General features: G+C 47.0%; 1 protein-coding gene across 1 annotated transcript in view; it reads right to left on the bottom strand.

Annotated features, from left to right (window-relative positions):
- The window catches only part of LOC144114572 (glutamate carboxypeptidase 2-like), a 51,096-nt gene that overhangs the window by 5,617 nt on the left and 21,812 nt on the right, over positions 1-23,667 (bottom strand). Inside the window, exons 5-15 of the mRNA XM_077648409.1 lie at positions 21,940-22,062; positions 20,465-20,651; positions 20,164-20,254; positions 20,006-20,089; positions 18,543-18,625; positions 16,434-16,703; positions 12,378-12,442; positions 9,047-9,132; positions 8,189-8,270; positions 4,430-4,673; positions 3,946-4,027 (exon numbers count right to left, since the gene is read on the bottom strand). Of these exons, the coding sequence (XP_077504535.1) occupies positions 3,946-4,027; positions 4,430-4,673; positions 8,189-8,270; positions 9,047-9,132; positions 12,378-12,442; positions 16,434-16,703; positions 18,543-18,625; positions 20,006-20,089; positions 20,164-20,254; positions 20,465-20,651; positions 21,940-22,062 (1,397 nt within the window). The remainder of the gene's footprint in view (positions 1-3,945; positions 4,028-4,429; positions 4,674-8,188; positions 8,271-9,046; positions 9,133-12,377; positions 12,443-16,433; positions 16,704-18,542; positions 18,626-20,005; positions 20,090-20,163; positions 20,255-20,464; positions 20,652-21,939; positions 22,063-23,667) is intronic.

The following is a 23,667-nucleotide window of genomic DNA, read 5'->3' as shown; positions in this document are numbered from 1 at the left end:
TCAATCACCGTGTGACACTCCACACCCACCTTCTCTCTCCCCTATGCGTCGCCTCCCACCCTCTTTCGCCGTTCTCTCCCCACTTTCACTCTCCCCTCTCTCTCCACCTTGCCACCTGCCAAACGAGGGCGAGAACGAGCATATACGTTTTGGGGAGGCCGGTGCAAGTTTAGGCATTCGCGGCATCGTGGGGCGACACTACGATATGATGTATCTGGTTCATCCGCTTTGGAAGCAGAAAGGGCGTCTTACTAGTTCTTGTACGCGTGTATGTACAACCGGCAGCAAAACAAGTCGGGGCACACCACAGGCGGCCAAAATCAAGTAAAACTGCATCGCCGCGCCATCTGACGTTGCACTTGTGGTGTCGAGACATCGCAGTGTGCGTGCGCGTCCTCCGTTGCTCACCGCGGACTATCTGATGTCATCCAACTTCTGGCAGTAGGCGTCGCTTTCTAATTCGGGCGAAGCGAGCAGCGAACGCTTCACGCTTGCCATGCGCCCGCCGAAGCGCGAGCGTGACGTAGTGAATAAAGAAAGCGACTCCTACCGCCAAACGCTGCACGTAAATAGCCGCGAGAAAAAAAAGATACGGCTGCAGGCATGAGAGGACGCGCACGCACACTGCGATGTCTCGACTCCAGAAGTACAACGTCAGACGGCGAGGCGATGCAGTATTTTCCGATTCTGGCCGCCTGTCGCGTGCCCCGACTTATTTTGCCGCCGGTCGTACATAGATAATAAGTACCGTCTTTGTCAAAAGTAACCAGGCAGGCGCGAACGGCCCGGGGGCGGGAGCGCGGTCGTGAGGTGGCACTGCGTTCGCCGGCGCTTTCTGGTGAGCGCTTGCTCCGAGAGTACCGTTGATAACGACGCTTTGCGCCCTCGCGCTCGCTGCGTGGAATCTGCGCGGTGTTTATCATCCACGCAGCGAGCGCCGGCGAACACAGTGCCACCTCACGACCGCACTCCCGCCCCCGGGCCATTCGCGCCATGCCTGGTTACCTTTGGCAAAGACGGTAAATGTGCTTGCGCGCGGCCTAGTCCATCAAACACGCAAAACCTGAGGCGCAAGCAGTTGGCCAGAGTGCACGAAAACTTGCTTTTCGCCCTGCTTATCCTTGCAGTCAGAGCACGCGTCGGAGGCTCTAGAGCCGTGTTAGCGTCGGGCACAATTCTACAATGGTCGCCATGGCCTGGGAGCTTCTGAAAAAAAAAAACTATACAATTTTTAAATTGCAACCATTAAGCGCCCATTCATTGGGTCGAGCGTTGATGTTGGCGCTACCGCGTCCAAGCAAGCGCAAGAAGGCTGGTTACCACCCTGGAAAGAAGTGGCTGGAGAGAAGTGCCACCCGGAGAACGCTGCGGTGGGCCTGCGGTGGAACCGCGAAAGTGACTACGTGAAGTGGACAATGGACAACCGTTTCATTAACAACCTCTGCGACTACCTCAGCGCAACGGTTCTTCACTCCTTCTTTTAACTTTCAATCCCGTGCATTCCTTCCCCCCCTCTCCTTTTTTCAACTTATGCCTCACGGCACACTTCTCGAATAAAAAAAAAAGAACGCTGCGAACTATAATTGACCTCCGGACGCACCCTTGAGAGACTGTGATACAGTCTGAAAGGAGAAGCTTCAAGTAGTGCACTTCTGACTTCTTCGTGTTGGTCCTTTTTTCGTTACAAATGCCCTTAAAGAGTGTATTATATTATGCCTGAGACTTTTTCGATCGGCAAGTCAACTGGACTATTTTTTTCTTGATAAGCATTTTTCTTGTCGGCCAAAGACAGCGGCTAAAGCTACTGGGGTCGAGGTAATAGAGTTAATTTTATTTATTCGCGATGCTAGTATTTCCAATGCCATCTCAATGTCATTCTTTGCAGCCTTCGTCGTTGGCACAAACGTCACCAGGCTCCCGCCAACAGTCGGTGCGGCAGACAATGCGGTGAAATAAATGTTAACGAAAAATAATTGCCATACTATTCCGTCTCTGACTTTCAAAACAAAGGCTGTTGTAAAAGGCAGTAATCTACGGCTAAACTTCAGAAAGCTCCTTACGTTATACGGTTTCCCCGTCTCTAACGAGGGTCCCTGCGTGCTTCTTTGACTCAAGAAAGCGTTTAAACCATCTAATTTTAGAACCATCCTTAGCCGCTCCATGCTTAGTAAACGAGTGCTCATAGCGACGAGGACTCGCTTATACTCGTCTGGAATCGAGATGATGCTTTTAATAATTAAAGCATATTTGTACGAATAGAAAAAAAAGCACACATCTATAACTTACGCGGTACGCGCGCTTATGTGCCCTCTTTTTTCATGTAATGCGTATTGTCTCAACGCTCTAGATGGCTTTGCAGGACAACATATTGTTCGTAATGTCTCTTCTGTCTTGGCGCCCACACGTTGATCATATCACAAGTAAAGCATGCTGAGTTCTAGGTTTCTTGCGCAGAAATGCAAGAAAGTTCGGGCAAAGGCATCGTTGTACAAATCCAATGTGCGACCTGTTCTTGATTACAATTGTGCTGTGTGGAATCCGTGGTTGGCATGTGACGTAAGCAGTTTAGAAAGAATCCAAAACATAACGATTCGTATTTTTTTCAAATTTTACCAGGGATCTCAGTGTTTCAAGAGCGAAAGAAAGCCTTGGTTGGGAACCGTTTCAGAAACATAGAGAATATCTTAGACTGAAAATTTTTCATAAAAATTTCATTCTCGCACAGGTATAGACCCCCACAGGTATTTTTACAAATCTGATAACATTTCACTACGGCTGGACCATGCATAAAATGAGAGAAATACCATGTAAAACTCAAGTATTTAAAATGTAATTTTTTCCCAAATCTATAAGCGAATAGAACAAGCTTCCATCCATGTCGCAACGATTCCCTCAAATGATATATCTTCTAAATCAGTAAAATAAGTAGCTTTACTGAGGTAACATAGCGTATGTGTGTGCGCGCGCGTGTGTGTGTGTTCGGGCAACGTCTTCCATTTCTTTCGTGCATACATTATTTATTGCTGGTACTGACGATGTGCACGATATGGTGCTTTACCTGCGTTATTTATTGGTTTAGAAGCGAAGAGCTGCACTACACCAGCTATTCGAGTCGTCAGGGGGCCGCAAGTTTGACCTTGAATGTAGCTAGAGGTCAAACCATGAGCATAACTGGTGGTAGTCAGGTTCGACACCAAAGTGGTCCATAAGGGCAAGGCCAAGGTCAAAGTCGAGATCGTTGGTGTAATAGCCGCTGGTGTCGCTTCTGCAGCTGACGTCATATAAAAGAGGAGGAGCAAGAAGTCGGGGGGTAAATAAGCGCGTGTGTGCGCGCTCACTGCCAGACGCCTGGGGCGACGGAGGAAGATGAACAACCTGCCGCAGCCGCGCGCCGAGAAGCCATGGTCGCGGAGATTATGTCGTTTCGAAGAAAGCAAGATGTTTAACAAATAAAAAAATGCCTGCTACTGCGTGTGTGTTTCAGTATGGCTATCTATGCAAACCGCCAGTCGCTCGACCACAAACGTAGCCAGGGGGATGCAGCTTTTCGCTTTCGACCAGGGTTAACCAGAGCTAAACCACCAGCCGAGTGCGCTGTCGAGGTGACAGCTTGAGCACTGGCAGAGCGATTATACACAGCGATTAGTGAAAAAAGTTGGGTGAGTTGGTATATATTCATTATCCACAACAGCGCAGGAAACACGGACCAAAGGGGAGAAAGACAAAACAAGCGCTGACTTCAAATGAAATTTATTACGTTGAAGTTTTATTACGTTTTATTACGTTGAAGTTTTTATTTAGTTGAAGTCAGCGCTTGTTTTGTCTTTCTCCCCTTTGGTCCGTGTTTCCTGCGCTGTTGCGAATAATGTATACATAGCGCCCCTACCTGGCTTGCTAGTCGCGAAATTCAGTTGACAAGTCACGGTGCAGGCAGGGAAAACTTACTTAGCGCGCGTAACTTCCTGAGCTCGGCGCATAAAACTGGCAGCCACGCTGTGAAACGTCTTCGAGAGGCGCTTTGCTGACCCTGCGGGAAGAGAAAAGGCCCAAGTTCCAGCGCGTCAAAAAGCGCCGGTTTTCGCGCCATTTAAGCTCACGCCGAGCCCATTCCTCAGCAGCCGCGATGAATCAGCGGCTATGGAGTTGTGTTGCTGATCCCAAAGTCTCGGGATCGCACCCCAGACACGGCGGCTGAATTTTGATGGCGGGGGGGGGGGGGTATGCAAGTGCGTACGAGTTACGAGTGATGTGCGATGTCAGTGCACGCTAAGATCACCAAGAGGTAGAAATAATCTGGAGCTCTCCACTGTGGTGCCCCTTAACTTCTCCGTACCTTCAACCCTGTCTTCCGTTCCGGAACAGTTTAGACAATTGCTGCGCCTTTCCTTTCACCCCAACCTGCCTCCCTCCTCTTCAGTTCGCTGCGTACCGAGGCTGAGGTCACAGGTCTCCAAGACGTGCCCGTGCCGGCGCTCAAAGCGGTCCAGGGCGTCTAGCAGCCAGTTGGCCAGCGCCACCGGGTCGTAAGGTAGCACTGTGCTGTCGGCCCACAGGCGCGCCATCAGCGCCCCCACTTGCGCTGCGATCACGCTCTTGTGCACCACATCATCTTGCTGCGCAGCGTCGGGCAGCACCCGGTGCGCCGGCCACTCCCCGTACGGGCGGTCGGGCTCCTGCGCAAGGCTGCAGTGGTTATACCGAGCTGCTCGGGCCGGTTGGGCCGTACGGAAGAAGAACGAAAATGCATGTTCAGGAAAGAAAAGTAAACCAAGAATCGTGCCCTGAAACAGTCTTTTTCAACGTACATTCTTTTGCCATTTTACCACTGACGGCTGTCACCTGCGGCGTCAGTGCGGATAAGAAGCTAGCTTTGCGATCGCCAGCTGCGCTATCAAACTGGGAGTTTACATGAGCCCGACAAAAGTCGGGCCGAGTAGGCACTCGGGCTGAAAACCGGCTATCGGGCTTATGTATACGCCAGGAGGTCGAGCTAAGCGACCGTCGAGTCGGATTGGGCCAGCCTAACTGCAGAGGGCGCGCTGCGAGAGTCGACTCCGAAGTTGACCAACGCCATAGAGACAAACGAATTGATCTGGGAAAGGTTCGTCGCCAAATTCGGCCCCTGTTCACATCACGCCGTCACTGTTAGCGGCCCTACACAGCGTGTCAGTATGTTTATGTAGCATGCGAGCACTACGCCGCTTATCAAGCAAAGCGAAACCTGACAGACGCCGTTAAGTATGAGACACGATGGCTGGCGTGTCTATGCGGCTTCGCTTGAACATGAGCATCCACACTGAAGAGCAGCAGCTGCATTAAGACCTCACTCCCTCCTCTCTGCAGCGCAACGTCGTTGTGCGGGTCGAGTCGGGCTGACTTTTTACATGAACTCGACACTAGCGAGTCGACTCTCGCGGCGCGCCCCGCGAGGCACGACCGCACGAGTAGTAAACCGACGCCCGCTTCTGTTCTCCCCTGCAGAAGACGCTCTCCCCAAGCGTGAAAGAGGATTAAGTGTAATTTGCGGAGAGGGCTGCGAGTCAACCCACCCTCTGCAGTGGGGCTGCGCCAGCCCGACTCGACGGTCGCTTAGCTCGACCTCCTAGCGTATGGACCTCCTTCACCCCGCGACGTCACGAAGATGCGGTGGCGCTGATGTTAGCAGCGACTTTCGCATGGTAGGCAAAACAGGTTCCGCTTGCCCGTGCCTACCGCAGCTGCCGCAGTTACCGGCGGCTGCTTCAAGCCTGTGCACTGCAGAAGCAGCATATATTGACCAGCTGCGTCACTGCTGGATCCGCGTAGTAGCATAAAAATATTAAATTAGCCTCGATAGGTTTCTCGCACATAAATGCCGCATTCGGAAACTGGCTAACAGGCATAGGGCCACGGTAGTAAAGCGCGAAGTCTGGGAGTCGATAAGCACTGCCACTCAATGCACTTAATAGCATGCAAGTTACTGCGTTCATTCGCCTGAACTTCAGGATAGTAGGCTGATAATTGCTCAAGGAAAAAAAAGACATATGTAGCTGCACACGTATTTATCACCTTGAGCCGGAGTGCTCGGGGCGCCGACAGGTTCACTCGCCCCCAAGGAATGCGTTTTTTTGTTAATAGCACACCATGTTTAAATGGCGCGTTTTGTGACATTTAATAGTTACTTGAAACTGTTTCTTGATATGACGACGTAATTATTTCATTCGAGTAGAAAGAAGTCTGGTAAGTTGTGCCAATCTTGCGCGGTCGCGTTGGTGTGCTTAGAATAGCGTACCTTAAGTGTGCTAAACGCCATATGCTTTTTCATTGCATCATGCATGTGTCATGTTTCATGAGGTAATACATGATCGCGAAGCTTGTTTGGAAAGAAGCAGCCGCAGGCGTGCTACTAACAGACACGTGGCGAGATTGAGAGGGGACGCGGCATGAAAATTGTTTTCGTTCTTCATGCATGCGATATGTAACTAAACGTGGTGAAAATATGAAATTCCTACGCTAGTTTCAGTCATTCCTTTTATTTATAGCTATACCTGGTGCAGTTCTGGGCAATTATAATTAACTCCGTCGTCAAGTCCCCCCAAGCTAGGTCTCAAATAATTGAGTAGATAGTGCGCAGATTTTTTATGCCAGCATGTGCATAAAGCCCTGTTCTGTATGATGACGCGATTAGTTCTTTTTCTATATGATCAGTATACCTATGCATGCATAGTTACATGAAAACGTTTCTTACAAAAAATAACTAACACAATACTATACGTGTAGGGAAAAAAATCGAGAGATTTATTACGCTCCTCAATGTCTCAGGAATAGTTTGCGACAAATGGAATCATTTGATTTCCATGCGAATTACGAAGGTGAGTGATCCAGTCGCAGAAAATGTGAGAGGTCAGAAAACGAACCTTAAAGTTTATTCCCTCGTTTATGGCATCTTCGCTTTCGCTTTGGTCAAAGAAATGCGGCACTGAAATCAAAGAAATTACCTCACAATTTTTGACGACCACACTTCTAAAAAGCGTAATTTATAAATTTGTACTCAATATTTTGCTATAATTTTTCGTCACGAAACTAGACTTCAGGGCTAGGAAAGAAAATAATTCTAAAAATCAAAAATTTTCACCAAATTGACCAGCTTAACAAGAGGACAAGTCGGCCTGGCTGGTGCGTGGTCATGCGGCTAAAAACAGCGCTAAGCGAGACAGGAGATCGGGGACACGACGCTGTCCCCACATTTCGCGCAGCGGGACACGTACGTATGTCAGCTAGCAGACGATGAGCGCATGTCTGCTCCGACGAAACAACGCCAGCACTTCCCCTCACTGCTGTCCCGAAGTAAATTCATTCCGGCTAGTGCAGAGTGTCAAAACTTGTTTTATTCAATGCCTAGCGCATAAATAAACGGCAGGAACGCTTTCTACATGTTTACTACTAACCATATATACAATACACAGTGGCAAACTATTTCTCTTTATAGGCCGCACGTGGACAACGCGAGCTCGTGTACTTCGACAAATTACTAAGTTGGAAGCATCGATCATTGCTATGATTCGCAGAAACTGGAAACGCGCCTACAACCCTTGAAAACCCGCGCTCAACACCTATCCGCGACGCCACTCCCCAACCTTTTGCCTACCACGAGCTCGCTAGCAACTGCAGCGCCACCTCGTTTGTTTACAAACATGCAGGAGGTCCATACATGAGCCCGCTCGAGAGCCGGTTTTCAGCCAGACAGCCCACTAGACTCGACTTTTGTCGGGATCATGTAAACCGCCAGTACATCGCCCCTCGAACTCGCGCGAACTGACATACAAACACGACTCAGGTGTGCACATAGCAACGCATTACACTGTTTTCGTGCTAGGCCCCGCTCGGAGCGAGCACTCTGTTCGCATTGTACCGTCCATTGTACTCTTCTCCTTATCTCTCCATTGAAATGCTAAGTGCATGATGGCTGCCAAAAGGTATGCAGTGGGTAAACGCTCTCAGCAAAATAGCCCAAAGTCGTAACTTCCGTCATTCACTTCATGGGCTGCTCCAGTAACGACTGAAATAGTAGCCCGGGCGCTCGTCCGAGAGAACGTTGATGCCTACTTGGTCTCAAGCCCGCACACACGCAACTTGGAAACACTTTTTTTTTCTCGCGAAAAAGTCAGTTAAAGCGCCTTTTTTTCTGGACGAAACAGTAGATACTCACTCCGAAGGACACAGCGAGAGTCGGGACTCCCACAGCAAAGGCGAAAGGACCGTCGTCCCAGTGGCCATTCACGGCCAGGGGCCTGCATGCACGCACGCTGGGTTGTCGCTATATAGCGGGGGCAGAAACGCAACCGGCCTTACTTTGCACCCCGTCTGCTCGCAGTGTCAAGAGCAAGGGTGTCGTACAGTCATGTATGTGACAAGCACTATGCGGTAACGAATGAGCATCGTGAATGAAAAGGCGAAACGTCCCAGATTAACGACATTAGGCACCCTGTAAACACGCAAGAACGACTTTTAGCCCTGAAATCCTAATCTTGAAAGTCAAATTTGGAACTCTTTAAATTACACCACTTCATTTTCAGTTAAGATCTGAAAGATTCTGGAATCCACTTTAAGTTATTATCAAAGACTTATTTTTTGCTACCTGGGAGCTTCAACCACGCTAAAAAATGCTTGTATTTCCATTCCCCGTCTATGCATCGATCATTTCACAGTGTTTACGGGTAACAAAAAATAAATAATTTACTAAATCAATCAATACTTTGTTCGCTCTGAGTCTATTTCTTGCGTTGTTTGCTGCTGTTGCCGAATACTGCGAATCAATAAATGCGCTTATATTCTGTACAGAGTTGTGAATCACCTGGACAGATCGTCGGCAATTCTCTCATGCAGGCAAAAAGAGATGCCTTAATATATTCTGATGATCGCACAGGGCGTAGCAAAAATTAGGTGCGCGTCAGCGACACCTGCCTCTTCACATGCGTTATAAGCTTGCTATTTATCTGTGACGGCCGCGAGGGTGGATACAGCAGCTCGTAGCACGGCAAGGAGCATGCAGTGAGGGAAAACTTACAGCGGTTCTCCTCTGTCATCTTTTGGCGTGGAATTCTGCGCTGTCCAGGCAGCCTTCAGCGTGCTGTCCGAGCCCTTGAGATAAACCTGGCATAGCGGCGTAATTATATCATTTGTGTGTAGTCACGAAATCACGAACGATTTGTTCTTACTGCACTCAAGAGCTCACGCAGGCGCCTTGCTTAAAAAAAAAAGAAAGAAAACAGCACGTGCTCAAGTTCCGAACCACGCGACTAGGGGGGGGGGGGGGATAAATTTCGGTTAAGGAAGAAAAGGAAACACGTTACTCGGTGTAATGATGTGTATGCTTATATATATATATATATATATATATATATATATATATATATATATATATATATATACATATATATATATATATATATATATATATATATATATATATATATATATATATATATATATATATATATATATATATATATATATATATATATATATATATATATATATATACATATATATATATATATATATATATATATATATATATATATATATATATATCTTTTATAGTTAAGAAGGAAAATGAGGGGATCGTTATACATATCACAGAATCCAACGGTTGGTTTTTATTATTTGTGGTGTTGGTCAGTGGAGATTATTAGTGAATATTTTATCGCTTAAAGATAATTGATTAGAAAAACAGAAGAAAAAACAACCAGATGCCACCGATGGGAACCGAACCCACGGCCTCCAAATTAAGCGTCCGGTGCTCTATCAACCGAGCTGCGTCCGTTGCTTATGGACGAGTGTGGCGCTGGTTAACAGTCTTGATGGTTAAGTCTAACTGTAAACTTAAATACCCCTGAAAGCAGGAGACTTGACAGCCGTCGCCGTAGCTCAGCAGTATTTGGCGATCCAGCATGGCAGTCAGACATGCGGTCATTGACGCGAGGCCGATACGAGAGTATTTTCGTGAATCTGCTAGAAGAGTTATTGAAGGCCACAAGATACAAGATCCAGGGCCTGAGTGACTTCCGAGAATGAAAGTTTTGTTATACATGCGAGAATTTCAATGTGTTCACGTAACCCTAAGTGTGGGTGACGTAGTTTTAGCACCTGTGTTGTGTTGTTCGAATGGATTGGTTTGTAAATTAAGTGCTGAAGTCTGCAATAAAGAAAAAACAAAGTCGATGTAGCTCAGTCGGCAGTGCACCGGACGCGTAATTCGGAGGTCGTGGGTTCGGTTCCCACCGGCGGCATGTGGCTGTTTTTCTTCTGCTTGTCTAAGCAATTACCTTAGAGCAATAAAATGTACAATAATAGTCTCCATTCATCAACACCACAATTAACAATAATAATAAAAGAAACCCCGTATGCTCCTTGGCGTCTTTGGCTGTTGGTTTCTCATACACAGGGTGTCCCAGCTAACTTTAGTCAGGGTTTTTAAATACGCCGAGGCACTCTAAGACGACGCGACTAAATGCATGCTGCTGGCTATTGTATGTAGTAAGTCATACTATTTTTTTGTTTTGTGCTTAAATGCATAATTAGTCGAGGTTAATTAACTAACTTCGCAAGCAAAGAAGATGGGCGAAAAAGTCCAAAGAAAAAGTTGTAGAGTGGTCCTCGAAACATCCAACTGAACAGTCTCTAATTTTCCATCTATTACGTATCGGCTTTTTCTCGCTTTATCATTTTCTTTATCTTTATCTTCTTTTTCTCGCTGTATGATTTTTGTGTCGTGTACTACCAGTGTTGGCGGACAGCATAAAACCGGGGAATCGTCTTAAGTAGTAAGCTGGTTCCCTAATTTTTAATCATTAAATTTTTAACTTGTAGAGTTAGGCGCCTAGTTGCAATTAGAGATTTGTAGCCGGTCGTTTTGAATAGCCATATCAGTGTTTAGAATTTCTAAAATGCAATTACCCTTGGCGTTGTGGCTCGACATAATTTGGCTCTTTCGACTAGTTACATGCACTGGAGGGGTTGCTTTGGCTGCATGCTCTTTCGAAAGCGCATGTATTTTCGCACAATGCAGCCAAATTTTGTGTGTATATATATGTGTATATATATGACTTCCTTCATATGTGTGTCAAACGAGCCCCTCATTTTATTTGCCTTGTCTGATATATATATATATATATATATATATATATATATATATATATATATATATATATATATATATATATATATATATATATAGACGTGCTAACTACCAGGCTGGTTAACTATTATTTAATAGTTAACTTTTAACTTTTGATCGGCTCCTGAACTATTCATAGACGTGTAGCCCGCCGTAATTACTATTCATATCAGTTCTTATAATTTCGAAAACGCGGTTACCCTCGGCGCTGTGTCCCAACAAATTTTGGCTATTTCGACGAGTTATGTGGACTGGAGAGGTTGCTTTGCCTGCAAGCTTCTCGAAAGCGCATGCATTTTGGCGCGGTGTAGTCGAAATTTGTTGGGCCACAGCACCGAAGGTACCTGTGTTTTCTGAATTCTAAAAACTGATATGGATATTACTTGCAGTGGGCTACATGTTTCTCAATAATTAAGGAGCCTAACAGTAATAGCTGAAAAGTAAACTATTCAATATTAGTTAACCAGCCCGCTAGGTAGCACGTCTTAGCCGTGTTCGGACATACTACACCGCTGACAATGTTATGCTGAACAAATGGGCTCTTCTAACACAAAAAGCCTGTTTTTTAAAATTGTGTAATGTCTTAGTGAAACCCTCTGTATATAAGGTTGTAACATGTTTAAAGGTACACTAAATACAATTTCATGCATCATCCATTTGTTTTCCCGAAGTGTCTCTCAGCGTTTCTGTACGATACTGCTCACAGCTGCAAATTTATGTTTCAATGCATTTATGTTTTTTTTAGAAAAGTGCCTTAAAAGATGGCAGTTTCTCAAAACGGTAGTACTTTCTGTGCTCTTATCGCCGCTGATAGTGTCACCAGCGATTTAATCCTAAAAATGTCAAAGTGCGAGTTTCTATCTTTTTTTGTGTGTGTGTCTCTGTGTGTGTGATAAAACAGTATGTTTGCGTTGACTTGGACGTGTCGAAGCTGACATCAAGAGCCGCTGCTTAAGCCAACATCTCCAGCCACCTTGACGAAAATGACGCGCATAGTAATATTACAGTAGTACACGGGAGGGTCAATGACATCACAGGTGTCTTTTTTCTTTTTCTATGTACGTGTTTTGCCGATGAAAGTTATGAAGGATAGCCGAACGGGAACCTACGCCTTATTCAAGAACACGCAGCCATTATAGAAATTCACTTGTGTGTTACACCGGAGCGGCCGGCTGAACCAAAGTGCTCTTGTCCGAAGGATTCATGCTTAAGCACTCACCATGTTGGCCACTTCTCTTAGTGACGGAGCCAGGCTTGGCGAAGCGTGTGGCTCGAACAGTGCCCCTGGCAACACAGACAGCAGTGCGCTTCATTTAGAATAAGTGGTGGAGTGCAGCCATTCGCTACTCGCAACCGCATGCAGCGGCGTGTGTTTCGGCGTCGCACACTACATAGGAATCCCCTGACGGTATTGTGACGAAGGAGCGTCGCGCTGTTTCTCGTACCTGCAAAAAGGCGCTTTCTCCATTTTCTCAGTTGGCTCGTCTTAAGGGGACTTGTAGTAAGATAAGTCATGTCCATGAAAACGAAGGAGGCCACCCTTGCCCTTCATGATACTAGCTAATGCGAGCCCCAGGTGAGTCAAAGCGGGAGGCGGAGGGTATATCGCTAGTGTCGTGCATCGCTACCCGTTCCATTTCCGGAGAATATAATACTGTGCTCTGCGCACTCGCGACTAACACAGTTTTACTTTGGGATCCCGTGAGAGCGTTGCGCTTACGATAATGACGGCTCGAAAGTTAGAGGCGGTCAGTTGGATTCATGCATGTGGAGGAAGTCCAATAGAATTTTACTTTCATTCGCCATTCTATTCCAATTCTTTTTCTTTTCTGATTCTCTTCCGATTTCATTTATATTTGTAAGCGCCAAATTAATTTTTTTAGTCGTTCTTAGTCCGGTGTATCCCTCGTCTCCCTTACAAGTGCCGCTGGCGGATGTGTGTTCGCGCATGCAATATGCGAGAAACGATGTTCCTTGGTGTTTAGGAACTAGCCGAACGTACTTTGACAAAGGAAGTGCACACGCGGGTGTTGAGTCGTGAGACTTTAAGTGTAGCTTGTGTTCGGGCTAGCTGGTTGTATATGCCAATGGAAGCGTTTGTGGGCGCTGCACGGTTACGACAGGCACAGGTTAAGAAAGGAGAAAAGGAGGAGGAAAAAAAACTTTATCAGGAGAAGGTATTTTGTGCACATGTTGGCGCTGAACGAATACAGTGAAAAGTACGGACGTCGTTGCCAACGGCGCTAGAGATGCGTCACCAGCAGATGGCATTAAAAAAGCCCCTCCTTATTTGTGACCGTGTAGTGGACACACAACAGCACGCGTCGCCGCGCAGCTATGAGACAGTCGTTGAACGAACTTTAACATGCACAGGCCTAATGCCTGTGTTTTCTCGGACATCACATGGTGAGCTGCGTAGTCGGCGGGCTCAGCGGAAGCCAACCTTGTCACTGCGACTGAATGAAGATTTGTGATTCACATTTGTGAACATTTGTCATTCGCCTTTGATGCCATGTATCCTGAGGCCAGGCTGTTGAAATGTAACTTAAAGCGCTGTTCCAGTAGCACGAGAGCACTATTAGTGTAGTGAATGTGGTGTGCTCCTGCAGCCCCCGTTTTCTTGTGAGAGACCTCGCTATGACCTGCGATTCAGGTTGTCTGATACGTTCGCACACGAGGGTTCCCTAATTGACGGGCACTGTCGCGAGCGCCTTAAGTTTTGCCTGTAAAGCAAGCGTCACCACGTTTTATCTTGTCCTGCGGCGAAGCTATTGCGGCGTATCACTTCTTGACTTTCAGTAAGTTTGTGAACACGAAAACTTTGAAACTTATCTTTCTGATTGTGAAGCTTAACAAGGAAGGCATTCTTTTATCACTTCGGAGTAAATATGATGTCTACTCTTCCAAAGAAGGCTGTATCTGTAACGACTGCATCATGCCCGACAGAAATGGTCGCAGTATGACTCAGAGTATGACTGGTTGCGTTTCGAGCCTCCGACTTATGCAGATTCCACGGATTGAATCCGATATAGCGGCCTTCATAGCAACAACATTGCATTAGAGCGTTAAGCTCTACTTACCGCGTTTCGGGTCTCAGCGTTATGCATTATAACGTAAATCGTAACCCAGTGGTTGTCATGATAACCGGGGTGGCAACATAATGGAATAAAGTAATAACAAACGAAGCGTGATGTCCGAGCACCACTATGTCGATCCGGTATATATATATATATATATATATATATATATATATATATATATATATATATATATATATATATATATATATATATATATATATATATATATATATATATATATATATATCCCCTGTCTGGCAGGCGTCAAAGTCGGGCCACTTAGTCCCGACATTCGTGTAAAATTTGTGGGCCAATCGTTTGCCGCAGAATGTTCCGGATGGTATCATACGATTCAGCGTATCGTGCAGCATAAATATACTAATTTAGTTAGAACCTAGCTTGCGCCAGCTATTCGAACCGGCGACCTATGTTCGGTGTGTCAACGCTCGATATTCAATCGCTGCCTTAGCGTCGGCTCATTTTTTTTCCCATAATTTCTCTCACGCTATAAAATAGCTTGAAGAAAATTGCGTTAAGAAAACTTTATGACAAAACTAATCACTCACCATATATTATGCACCCTAATGATTGCTTGCATCCGTGATAGTTTGGTTTTTAACTAGAGGTTAGTAGTTTTGCTGCCGTCTTGATTCACTGAGAAAATTTTTGGGCAGATTTTAGCATCCCATCTCAACTTTTCTCCTTTTGTTCCCAAACGAGATAAGTAGACGCGCTTTGGGTGTACTCTTTCCTCCCGGAACCTTTTATGGCCGCATAGCTCTGACGATTTTATCGTAGTACTATGAAGAAGACATTGCCGCCCTGTTGTCTTGATTGGTTCTGAATTGCTCGTGTCTGTTCTTCTTAACCCAGCTCTGAATTTTTCGTCGTCGATGTCGCGATTAGTTCTGAATATATTAATTTCTCGAAGCTTTCACAAGGCAATTCATAGTTTGCCCCTGCAGACACACCCGGGGTAAACGCTCCTTCCATGCTTGCTTTTCTGCTTGTAACATAGCCCTATACACAGCTTCCAGCTTAAAGGGACACTGGGGATTGACGTTGGCCTGTACCGATAGCCTACCGCATTCTAACGACAAAGGCGCTACTTACGCTGATAACGGAGCTTTTCAAAGCAAGAAAAGGTCACAAAATTACGATCAGTGTCGCCATCACCGGCCGATTTCGATAGTGAACTGGGGTGCGTCGGCACATTTTTCTGGGCGCTTATCCCAGAGGCTATAGGCTACACATCAACAACGGTGATCACGGAGCCCTTTTTCGATGTAGACGTCACGAGTTTGAATCGAATGGCGGGGAAAAAATTTTTAATGCTATTGTTTCAGCAATAAATGCGTGTTTTGTTGCCGGATAGACACCACACACCCAGAAAGAGCCACAGGAACGAGTTTTTACTCAGAACAAAAATGGGATGGAGTCGTCTTCACTGTCTCTCTAGGAAACTGTATCAGTAACAAAAAAAAAATTGGATGCGGTTCAACCCGGCTGAATTATAGTGAGACGAGCGAAATCTCTGTTGATCATGGTTACCTAAGCTGGCGCCTTTCCATGTCGTATATGTCATCAGATTCCGCTTGACGGTGACGACACATCGAAACACTAGTTCCGCCACGTTGCTTATCCATCGCTTTGTGTGAATGTAGACACACGCCACACGCTTTTTTATGGCGAACGGCGCGTCACGCGACTTCCGGCAGTTGCGAGAGTGCCGTCGGCTCCGCATAGACAGCTGTGGCGAGGAGCAGCGAGTCACGTGACTCGATAGTTGCGAGGCAAGCGAGCGCCGTCGGCTCAACGCACACAGCTGTGGCTAGGCGTGGCGAGTCACATGGTATGACGTCAGAGCCAAGCCTCCGCTCCTCCTGGTTTGAATGTCGAATTTCATGTCCACATGACCTTCAGCTTTGTACGGGAGGAGTAGAGCTTTCGCTATAGAAACAACGGCTGCGTACGCAGAAGACATGTAGCGTGTGTCACGTGACACGATAGTTGCGAGGCGCCGTCGACAGTCACACGACGTTGACGAATGGTGCTTGCGACGGTAAGGTGGGGGCTTCTGATGGTTCGGGGCGCGCGCGATGGATTTATTCAAGCACCGGCCGAATGAATAGCCCAAGAGCGGCGCCGAGTCAGTGCAGACCTGCTGCGTGCGCGCCGCACACGCGGTTGCTTGCCTGTGACCGGGTTGTTGTCCACGTAGAGCACGGCCTGCTGCCGCAGCTGACCGGCGTGCTCATCGACCCACTCGGTGGATCCCAGCGCGCTGCTCTGGTCCGTCTGCCAGAGCGCGAACGCGAGGCTGCGCCGCGGACGCCAGCCGATGCGGCGCAGGTGCCGGAAGGCGAGGCTCTGCAGCAGCAGCTGGGTAACGGCCAGCCAGCGGTGCTCGCGGATGGTGGCGGTCGCCGAACCAGTGGTCCGGCTGCCCACCACCACCAGCCGGTCTGCACGAATAAGCGCCACCGTTATTTAATGACCGCCTGGCAGCATCGCTCGTCAAAAGAGGGCCCAAAATTTACGAAGCGTATCTATAAATTGAGTTTAGATTGTAGCCGCGGAGTGGCTAAGTGGTTATGGCGCTCGGCTGCTGGCCCGAAAGACGTGGGTTCGATCCCGGCCGCGGAGGTCGAATTTCGATGGAGGCGAAATTCTAGAGGCCCGTGTACTGTGCGATGTCAGTGCACGTTAAAGAACCCCAGGTGGTCGAAATTTCCGAAGCCCTTCACTACAGCGTCCCTCATAGCATGAGTCGCTTTGGGACATTAAACCCCCATGAACCGTAAACCGAGTTTAGATTGTAAATGGCTTTGTTTGCGGTGTTTGGTACCAACGTGCTGTTGCACACGGTCACTCCATGAGGCTTCATCAAGTCACTGGGCTAGAGCGACAAATTGAGCACCTCCATTCATTTCCAGGCCCTTTGCGCAAGGTGACTGTTGTCTGCTCCTCTCTGTGAACAACAAAAACAAAAAATTCTGGAAAGGCATGATTTCCCCGCACAGCGGGAACTTTACGTGTGCAATGACGCATGCATAGAAAACACCGTCTAACAAGCGAAGCTGCAAAAGCTAGTATTCCGCTGGGACCCCTGCCTAAATTGTAATTCATAGTGACTAAAACTAGCCAGTAAACGAAGTTGGCAGCGAGATACTAACAGTAAATGAAATTTAAATATTTTTTGCTGCCTTATAGGCATGTCTTGTATCATTACCATCGCAGCTGTCTTGAATGCTTCTCACAAGCGCTCTGCCTATGCCCCACTACAGCAGCCAATAGGTCCAATCTATACCTCGGTCTGAGGCGGGCAGCCTCCGTTTTGCTCCCTTGAAAGCGGCCTTCGGAACTAAACACAGCATCGACAGGTCATCGACGGCATCTGTGGTCATGCTAGACTTTCCTACATCTTGACGCTTTCCACGCTGCGCTAGAAGTTATAGCTGAATGGACTAATGCGATCACGTAACTGTTTACACAAAAACAGGATAATGATGTTTTATTTTAGCTACTGATCATTTTTTGTTCACGCATTCGCTGCCCTTTATGACGTCACATTCGTTGATAGGGTCCGGGCTTCTTTTTTCTGCGCTTGAATTTGGTTACGCTTTCAACTAGGGAGATTCTATTTTCTACCATATGGCCGCAGATTACGTCTTGTAGCGGAATACACTGCTGCGTGGGGGCCAGTGTTGGCCCTCAGCACCAGTGTTAGCCAAGGCAGCAGTTTTTTTGGGGGGAACCAAAGATTTCAAAAGCGCTGGTACACGATCAAGAACTTAGGCTTAAGCAGCAGCGCTGGCTGACACCTGAAGCAAGGCGGATTATTTTCTTAACTCATGACGACCTGTTTACTTATTTGAAATAACTAGTGAACTGATATGCCGTTGGATGTGTCGAACAAGTCTCTAATAAAAGTTTGCAAAGCGTGAGCTGAAAATACATATAGAGTCAGTTTCGTAACGGCAACTTAATATGGGTGCAGTTTCCGCGCTGAGAACAAAACGCTCGAAATTTGAAATGTTTGAATGCAGAGCGTTTGCTCAGAAGATTTCGCGTTTGGCGCCACCCCGCCGTTAATTGTTTACGCCTTCAACGCGCAGCTATCTTTGTTGTTAACCCTTGGCACACCTCACGCGAGGCACTGTGTAAGCACCATGTAAAATGCTTATGTGCACAATTTTGTAAGCTGCGCTGTTGTGCTGCCAATGAGGATTGAAAATGCAGTTCCTATAGCGAAAGCGGGTGGCGACAAACTTTCCTAGCAGCGATGGTTCTGCGGTGCTTACCTGGCTCTATACTTCCTTTCCACACGCCGATGACGTCCTGGATAACAGAGATTTTCATCTGGTTGTACGTCGTCAGCTGCAACCTGCCAACCGGGAGGCAAGACATATGCATCGTCTCGGCAGATTGAAAGCGGCGAGCATGTGCTCTGTCGATGAGGCGAAAGAACGTGTGTGGGTAGGTTTTACGGTTTTCTCTTTACAGAATCCTTGCAAGGAACCTCACAAACAACACGCGGCATCAAAAGGAACAAACTCAAATTTCAGGTATACCAACATTGAAACGTGCGCCTTTTCAGGGTGCGCTTCCATGGTTTTCCTTATTTATGCATTAAATGCAGCGATTTTTGGCGCAGGTATGTAACTTTTCACAATCAGTTCAGAATTGCAATAATTTTAACGTAGCTGTTATATTTACTGAGTTCAGACAGTTAACACCTTCATAAAGTCATCACCAGGCTATTAAATAGTTAAGAAAACTGCACGTCTTATTTTATGTCAGCACGTTCACAGCACCTCGTTCTGTGCAGAAAAAGCTATTAGTTCTTTGTTTAAATGGCGAATATCTATGAAAACAAAAGTTAAACTACAGCAGGAAAATTTATTTGAAAACGTTTCTCACAAAAATAAATTTCAAACTTTTGCACGAATACATAGAAAACTAAAGAACTTTTTTTTTGCACTCCACCGCGTCTCAGGACCCATGCTCAAAACAGAATCATTCTGCAGTCATTCGTTACGAATTGAGAAATGGATAAGTGAAAGCGATCGCTAAAAAAGTGAAAGCTAAGAATATCCACCTTAATGATTATTCCCTTTTTTTTGCTTCGTTTATCGCCTCGTTTGCTTTTGCATTCGGCCAGATAAGTGCAGCATTGAAACCAGCGGAACTCTTGATCTCTCCTCTTCACGGTCATATATATAGGGATTGCAACATGGCAGTGTTCCGACGTCGGTAAGCCGCGGAAACCGCAATGCTCCGGGACCATCACAAAAGCGATTCGCTCACAATTTTATACGACCAAAAAAGAAAAAGAAAATGGTGATTTTTTTCCAGTTTATACTGCATATTTCGCTGTAATTCTTGCTATGAGACCGATGAAGACTCGAGGGTCACGAAAAGATTTAATTGAAAAATGGAAAATTATGACCAAATTGGACATCTCATTTTATGTATCGCCATTTAATGTTGTGATTCTCGTTATGTACTGCCAACAAATGTGGGACATCAACAGAAAAAGTTAAACATTTCTGGCTCTAGCCTGGCTTATATGAACCTGAGCCTTCGATGTTTACACGCATGACCATGGAAACAATGACCAATGAATCAAACCTCCGTTGACGATTTGCGTCAGACGACTTTCTTGGTTGACAGATCTAAAAAGCTGAAATTAACCGATATGGTGACGTTGCTATTTCTGGGAGCAGACTATATGGCGGAAGGCTTAAGGTAGTCCAGCGCTTACTTCACATTTGGCTCGGAAACAATGCCGCATGGCACGTTCAAGTGCGGGTCCCACTCCGGAGGGCACGCTACTTCAGTGATGTGCCTGCACGAAAGATGGCGCCTCAGTTTTTGGGGACGGTAGCGGAATCTTCAGCCTCATAAGGAGGGCGGCCTTACTGGAATATGGCTTGGGCGTCCTCCTCGTTGATCGGTTGTGCCGGGACGAAAGGCAAGCCGGCGTCTTGCACGGTCAGCCGATGAAGAGTACCTGCCAGAAGGTTGTGCTCAGTCGGCTACCACGGCTACGTAACTTTCTATCATGTCAACCGAGATCCAAGGTAAGACCACAGCGGTGAAGTCCCTAAACTCAACGATGCGCCATGAGTGATAGCCGTTAGCCCAGTGGGTTAGCGCAGGAGTGCGCGCTCAGCTGAATAAAGAGTTTCCAAAGAGCCTGCATGGACTGCCCTGCTCTCACCTTCGGATGGATAGCCCGGCGTCAGCGGGTCGCCGAGAGCACTGGCCACGGTCCCATGCTGCAAGGCGTTGTCGCCGACCCAAACGTTTTCTGGAAAAGTGACGTTTCGGTCCCTGGCGACTCTGACGTCTTCCATACTCAAGAAGAAAACTACTCCAAGGGCGTGTCGTGCTTGGGCGTTCATTACCTGCGTAACACGGTTGGCGCCAGGCGCAGAAATCGAACATCGCCATTTATTCGCCAGCGCCTCTTTTTTTCTTCCTGGCAGCCAAAACTGAGAGTACGAATTTATTTTCTTTTGTTACGGTCCGCAGGAAAGCAGAAGTTCAGTGACCGCGGCGCCATAATCAGTCAAAGGAAGGTGCCGATTTCACAGCTGGATTAGGCGCGCACGCACGCACGCACGCCACACACAAACACATACACACGCACACCCACACGCACACATGCGCGCGCGCGCACGCAAACAAGCAAACAAACCAGGTGTGATGCAGAATGGCAGGGAATATAAGGTCTTGCGTCATGGACTTTTTTGTTCTCGCAAAACTGCAAAACCGTGTGCTCCGGCAACCTAGGTGGGCCACCTGTAGGTCATGTCACCTTGTGGCTTCATCACAACCTGACCACCGTATTGTGAGCAAACTTAACACCGTGGCAGGTGGCAGTTCAATTAATGATTGGTCACGAGAGGTTGCTAGTGAAGAGCAACCTGGGTGTCAGAAGCTCTACCGGTGGCAGCACCAGCCATCGCAGGGCAGTGGCGCATCGCTTAACCTCTGCACCACTGCGCCAGGAGTGATGTGAGGATTTCCAGCGAGAATGACCGATTCGGCATATATGGTCACTAACCCATTAACGCTCTCGCGTCATACCTGTTAAGGCCGAGCTTAATTGTCCCCCCCCCCCCCCCAGTTTATTTTTTTGTAGCGATAGCTACATTACGGTAGAATTTCGAGCCTTCAGCGTGGCTACGCCGCCACCCTGTGGCTGCGCCATCATGCCGTTGCTGTGCCGCCACGTTGTCACGTGGTTGACCACGTGGTGTGGAGCAGCTGCCGGCGGTGTGGCGCAGTGGCTGATCACGTGCTTCGTCGCGTGGTTGGTCACGTGACCAGTCACGTGTAGCGGAGTAGCTGCTGTTGCCGGAGGCGTGGCGCGCCGGCGAAACCGAACTGCCACAGCTGTGTCGCATGCGCCGTGTCAAGTGGGACGAAGATGAAGAAGGAACGCCCAGCGAAACGGAGCGGCGAAACACTGACTTTGCAATTCAACTGAGCAAGTTACACTCGGCCAGGTGAAGCTATCGCGTCACTCCAGGTTTATCCAGAGCTAAACCACCACCAATTTTTTTTTGTAAACAAGTTAAATAATTATCCTGGTATTTTTTTCCCGAGACAGCCTAATTGGAAACTATGTTTTCGACAACTGAAACATTTTTTTGCTCTGAAAATGGAAGGAAAGAAAACATGACTTACCTGCTGACTCTTGGTGATCTTCCCAACTCGCACTAAGCAGATGCGCCCAGCAACGTCAATGTTGTTTTTCTTCAAAAATTCAAAGTCAGACTCTTCAGCGTAGTTGACGTACACGAAGGTGCCCTATTTGTAGCAAAAAAAAAGAAACCGTAAAGATGGTTGGTATTTTGCGTTACGCTTTCTGCATTAAGCGACTGTTGTTACGATGGAAGGATGGAGGCGCTGGTGTATACATTTATCGCATTGACATGCACAGAGTTGAAGCCTTTTAGCTTTTCACTCTCGTTCCGTAACGCTTAAATTACTTCGTCACGCCTCCGCCTACGTGTTTCAGCATGTTGTAAACTAGGAAGCGCAAAATACCGGACGACGGACAGAGTTTTTTGTGTCCCTTACTCTGTTACCTGTTTTTTGTGTCCCTTACTCTGTCCGTCGTCCGGTATTTTGCGCTTCCTAGTTTACAACATGCATCACCAACTAGCCCGGCAGCTTGCTCTCCTGAACTGTGTTTCAGCAGTCTCTATCACTGAAACATTGGGGCACTTTCCGGATCGGATGCGACCCGCAAGTATGACTGGTTGCTAACGAGAACGCTTAAAAGGGAACACACGTTACAAATTTTGAAATAATACTTTGCTTACGAAGCGGGGGAAGGGGGGAGGGGGTGAACACTACGCTATCAGCATTACCTATAAGAGGTCACAAAAATTTTGTCCCCTCTTGCAGCTGTCGCCACTGCGAAAACCACGGAGCACAGACGAGGAGCAGATTGTTAAAGTAAGGAGTTTCGACATGCCCAAGCCGTGAGGCACGTCGCAGCCGAGGACTCTGGATCAACCTTGAGTGCTTGGGGTTCTTTAGCGTGCACCTAAATCTCAATGCTTGGACGTATCTGCGCGTGTCTTCCATTGAAACGCAGACGCCGAAGCTGGATGTCAATCACGCGACCGCGTGCTCTGCTTCTGACTGCCATGCGTCTCCTCTCACCGACAAATCACTCTGCGGAACAGTTGCAGCGAATCTGCGCGCAATCGGAGAGCACTTCGTAGTTTTCATGCGGAATGTGCTGCCTGCTGCATGCTACGCGCAACCGAAAAGGTTAGCAGATTAAAACGTGCATATCTGCTGCAAATTCATGCCTGGAGTTGTGTGCTGAAAATTTTGTTACCTGCTGCGTTCCCTCTAGATCAGCATTTTTGATGTGACTTATAGTCATTGGGTGCAAAAAGCTTTTACGTATTGGTTGTGATTTTTCACAAAACATGCATAACTGGGGAAGTTCCTATATGGTGTTTTATATGTGAAGTTGAAGCCTGCGTGGAAAGTCAAACATCTGTCGATAAGGAGACTAATCATACTGAATATGAATTTTAAAAGTGCAGTTACCACAAGATTTTTCGAAGAATTCAGAGTAGCTTGCAGCTGTGATTGTTAGGAAAGCAGTGAACACTTGATGTGGCTCAATCGCTCATGTTTGAAGCGTGCACAGCGATACACTTGAACTCTGCGATAACAATATGTGATGAAAATAAATTCTAGGAAGAACGAAATGTTTCTGTGTCCTGTTCACAGTCCATGAGGTTCAGTGCGTTCAATATCCTTCAATAGCAAAATATCGTAATCGTGAAATTCCGCAATAACGAAGGTTTCTGACCTCAAGAACAACGAATTATATCGACGCTTGAGCCTAAGTCCTGAAACCTGATTAGTGTATTTCCTGCTTGGCTC

Source organism: Amblyomma americanum, chromosome 1 (genome assembly GCF_052857255.1).
Source record: "Amblyomma americanum isolate KBUSLIRL-KWMA chromosome 1, ASM5285725v1, whole genome shotgun sequence".
In the NCBI taxonomy this organism is placed as follows: Eukaryota; Metazoa; Arthropoda; class Arachnida; order Ixodida; family Ixodidae; genus Amblyomma; species Amblyomma americanum.
This window is presented reverse-complemented; position numbering and strand designations above follow the sequence as displayed.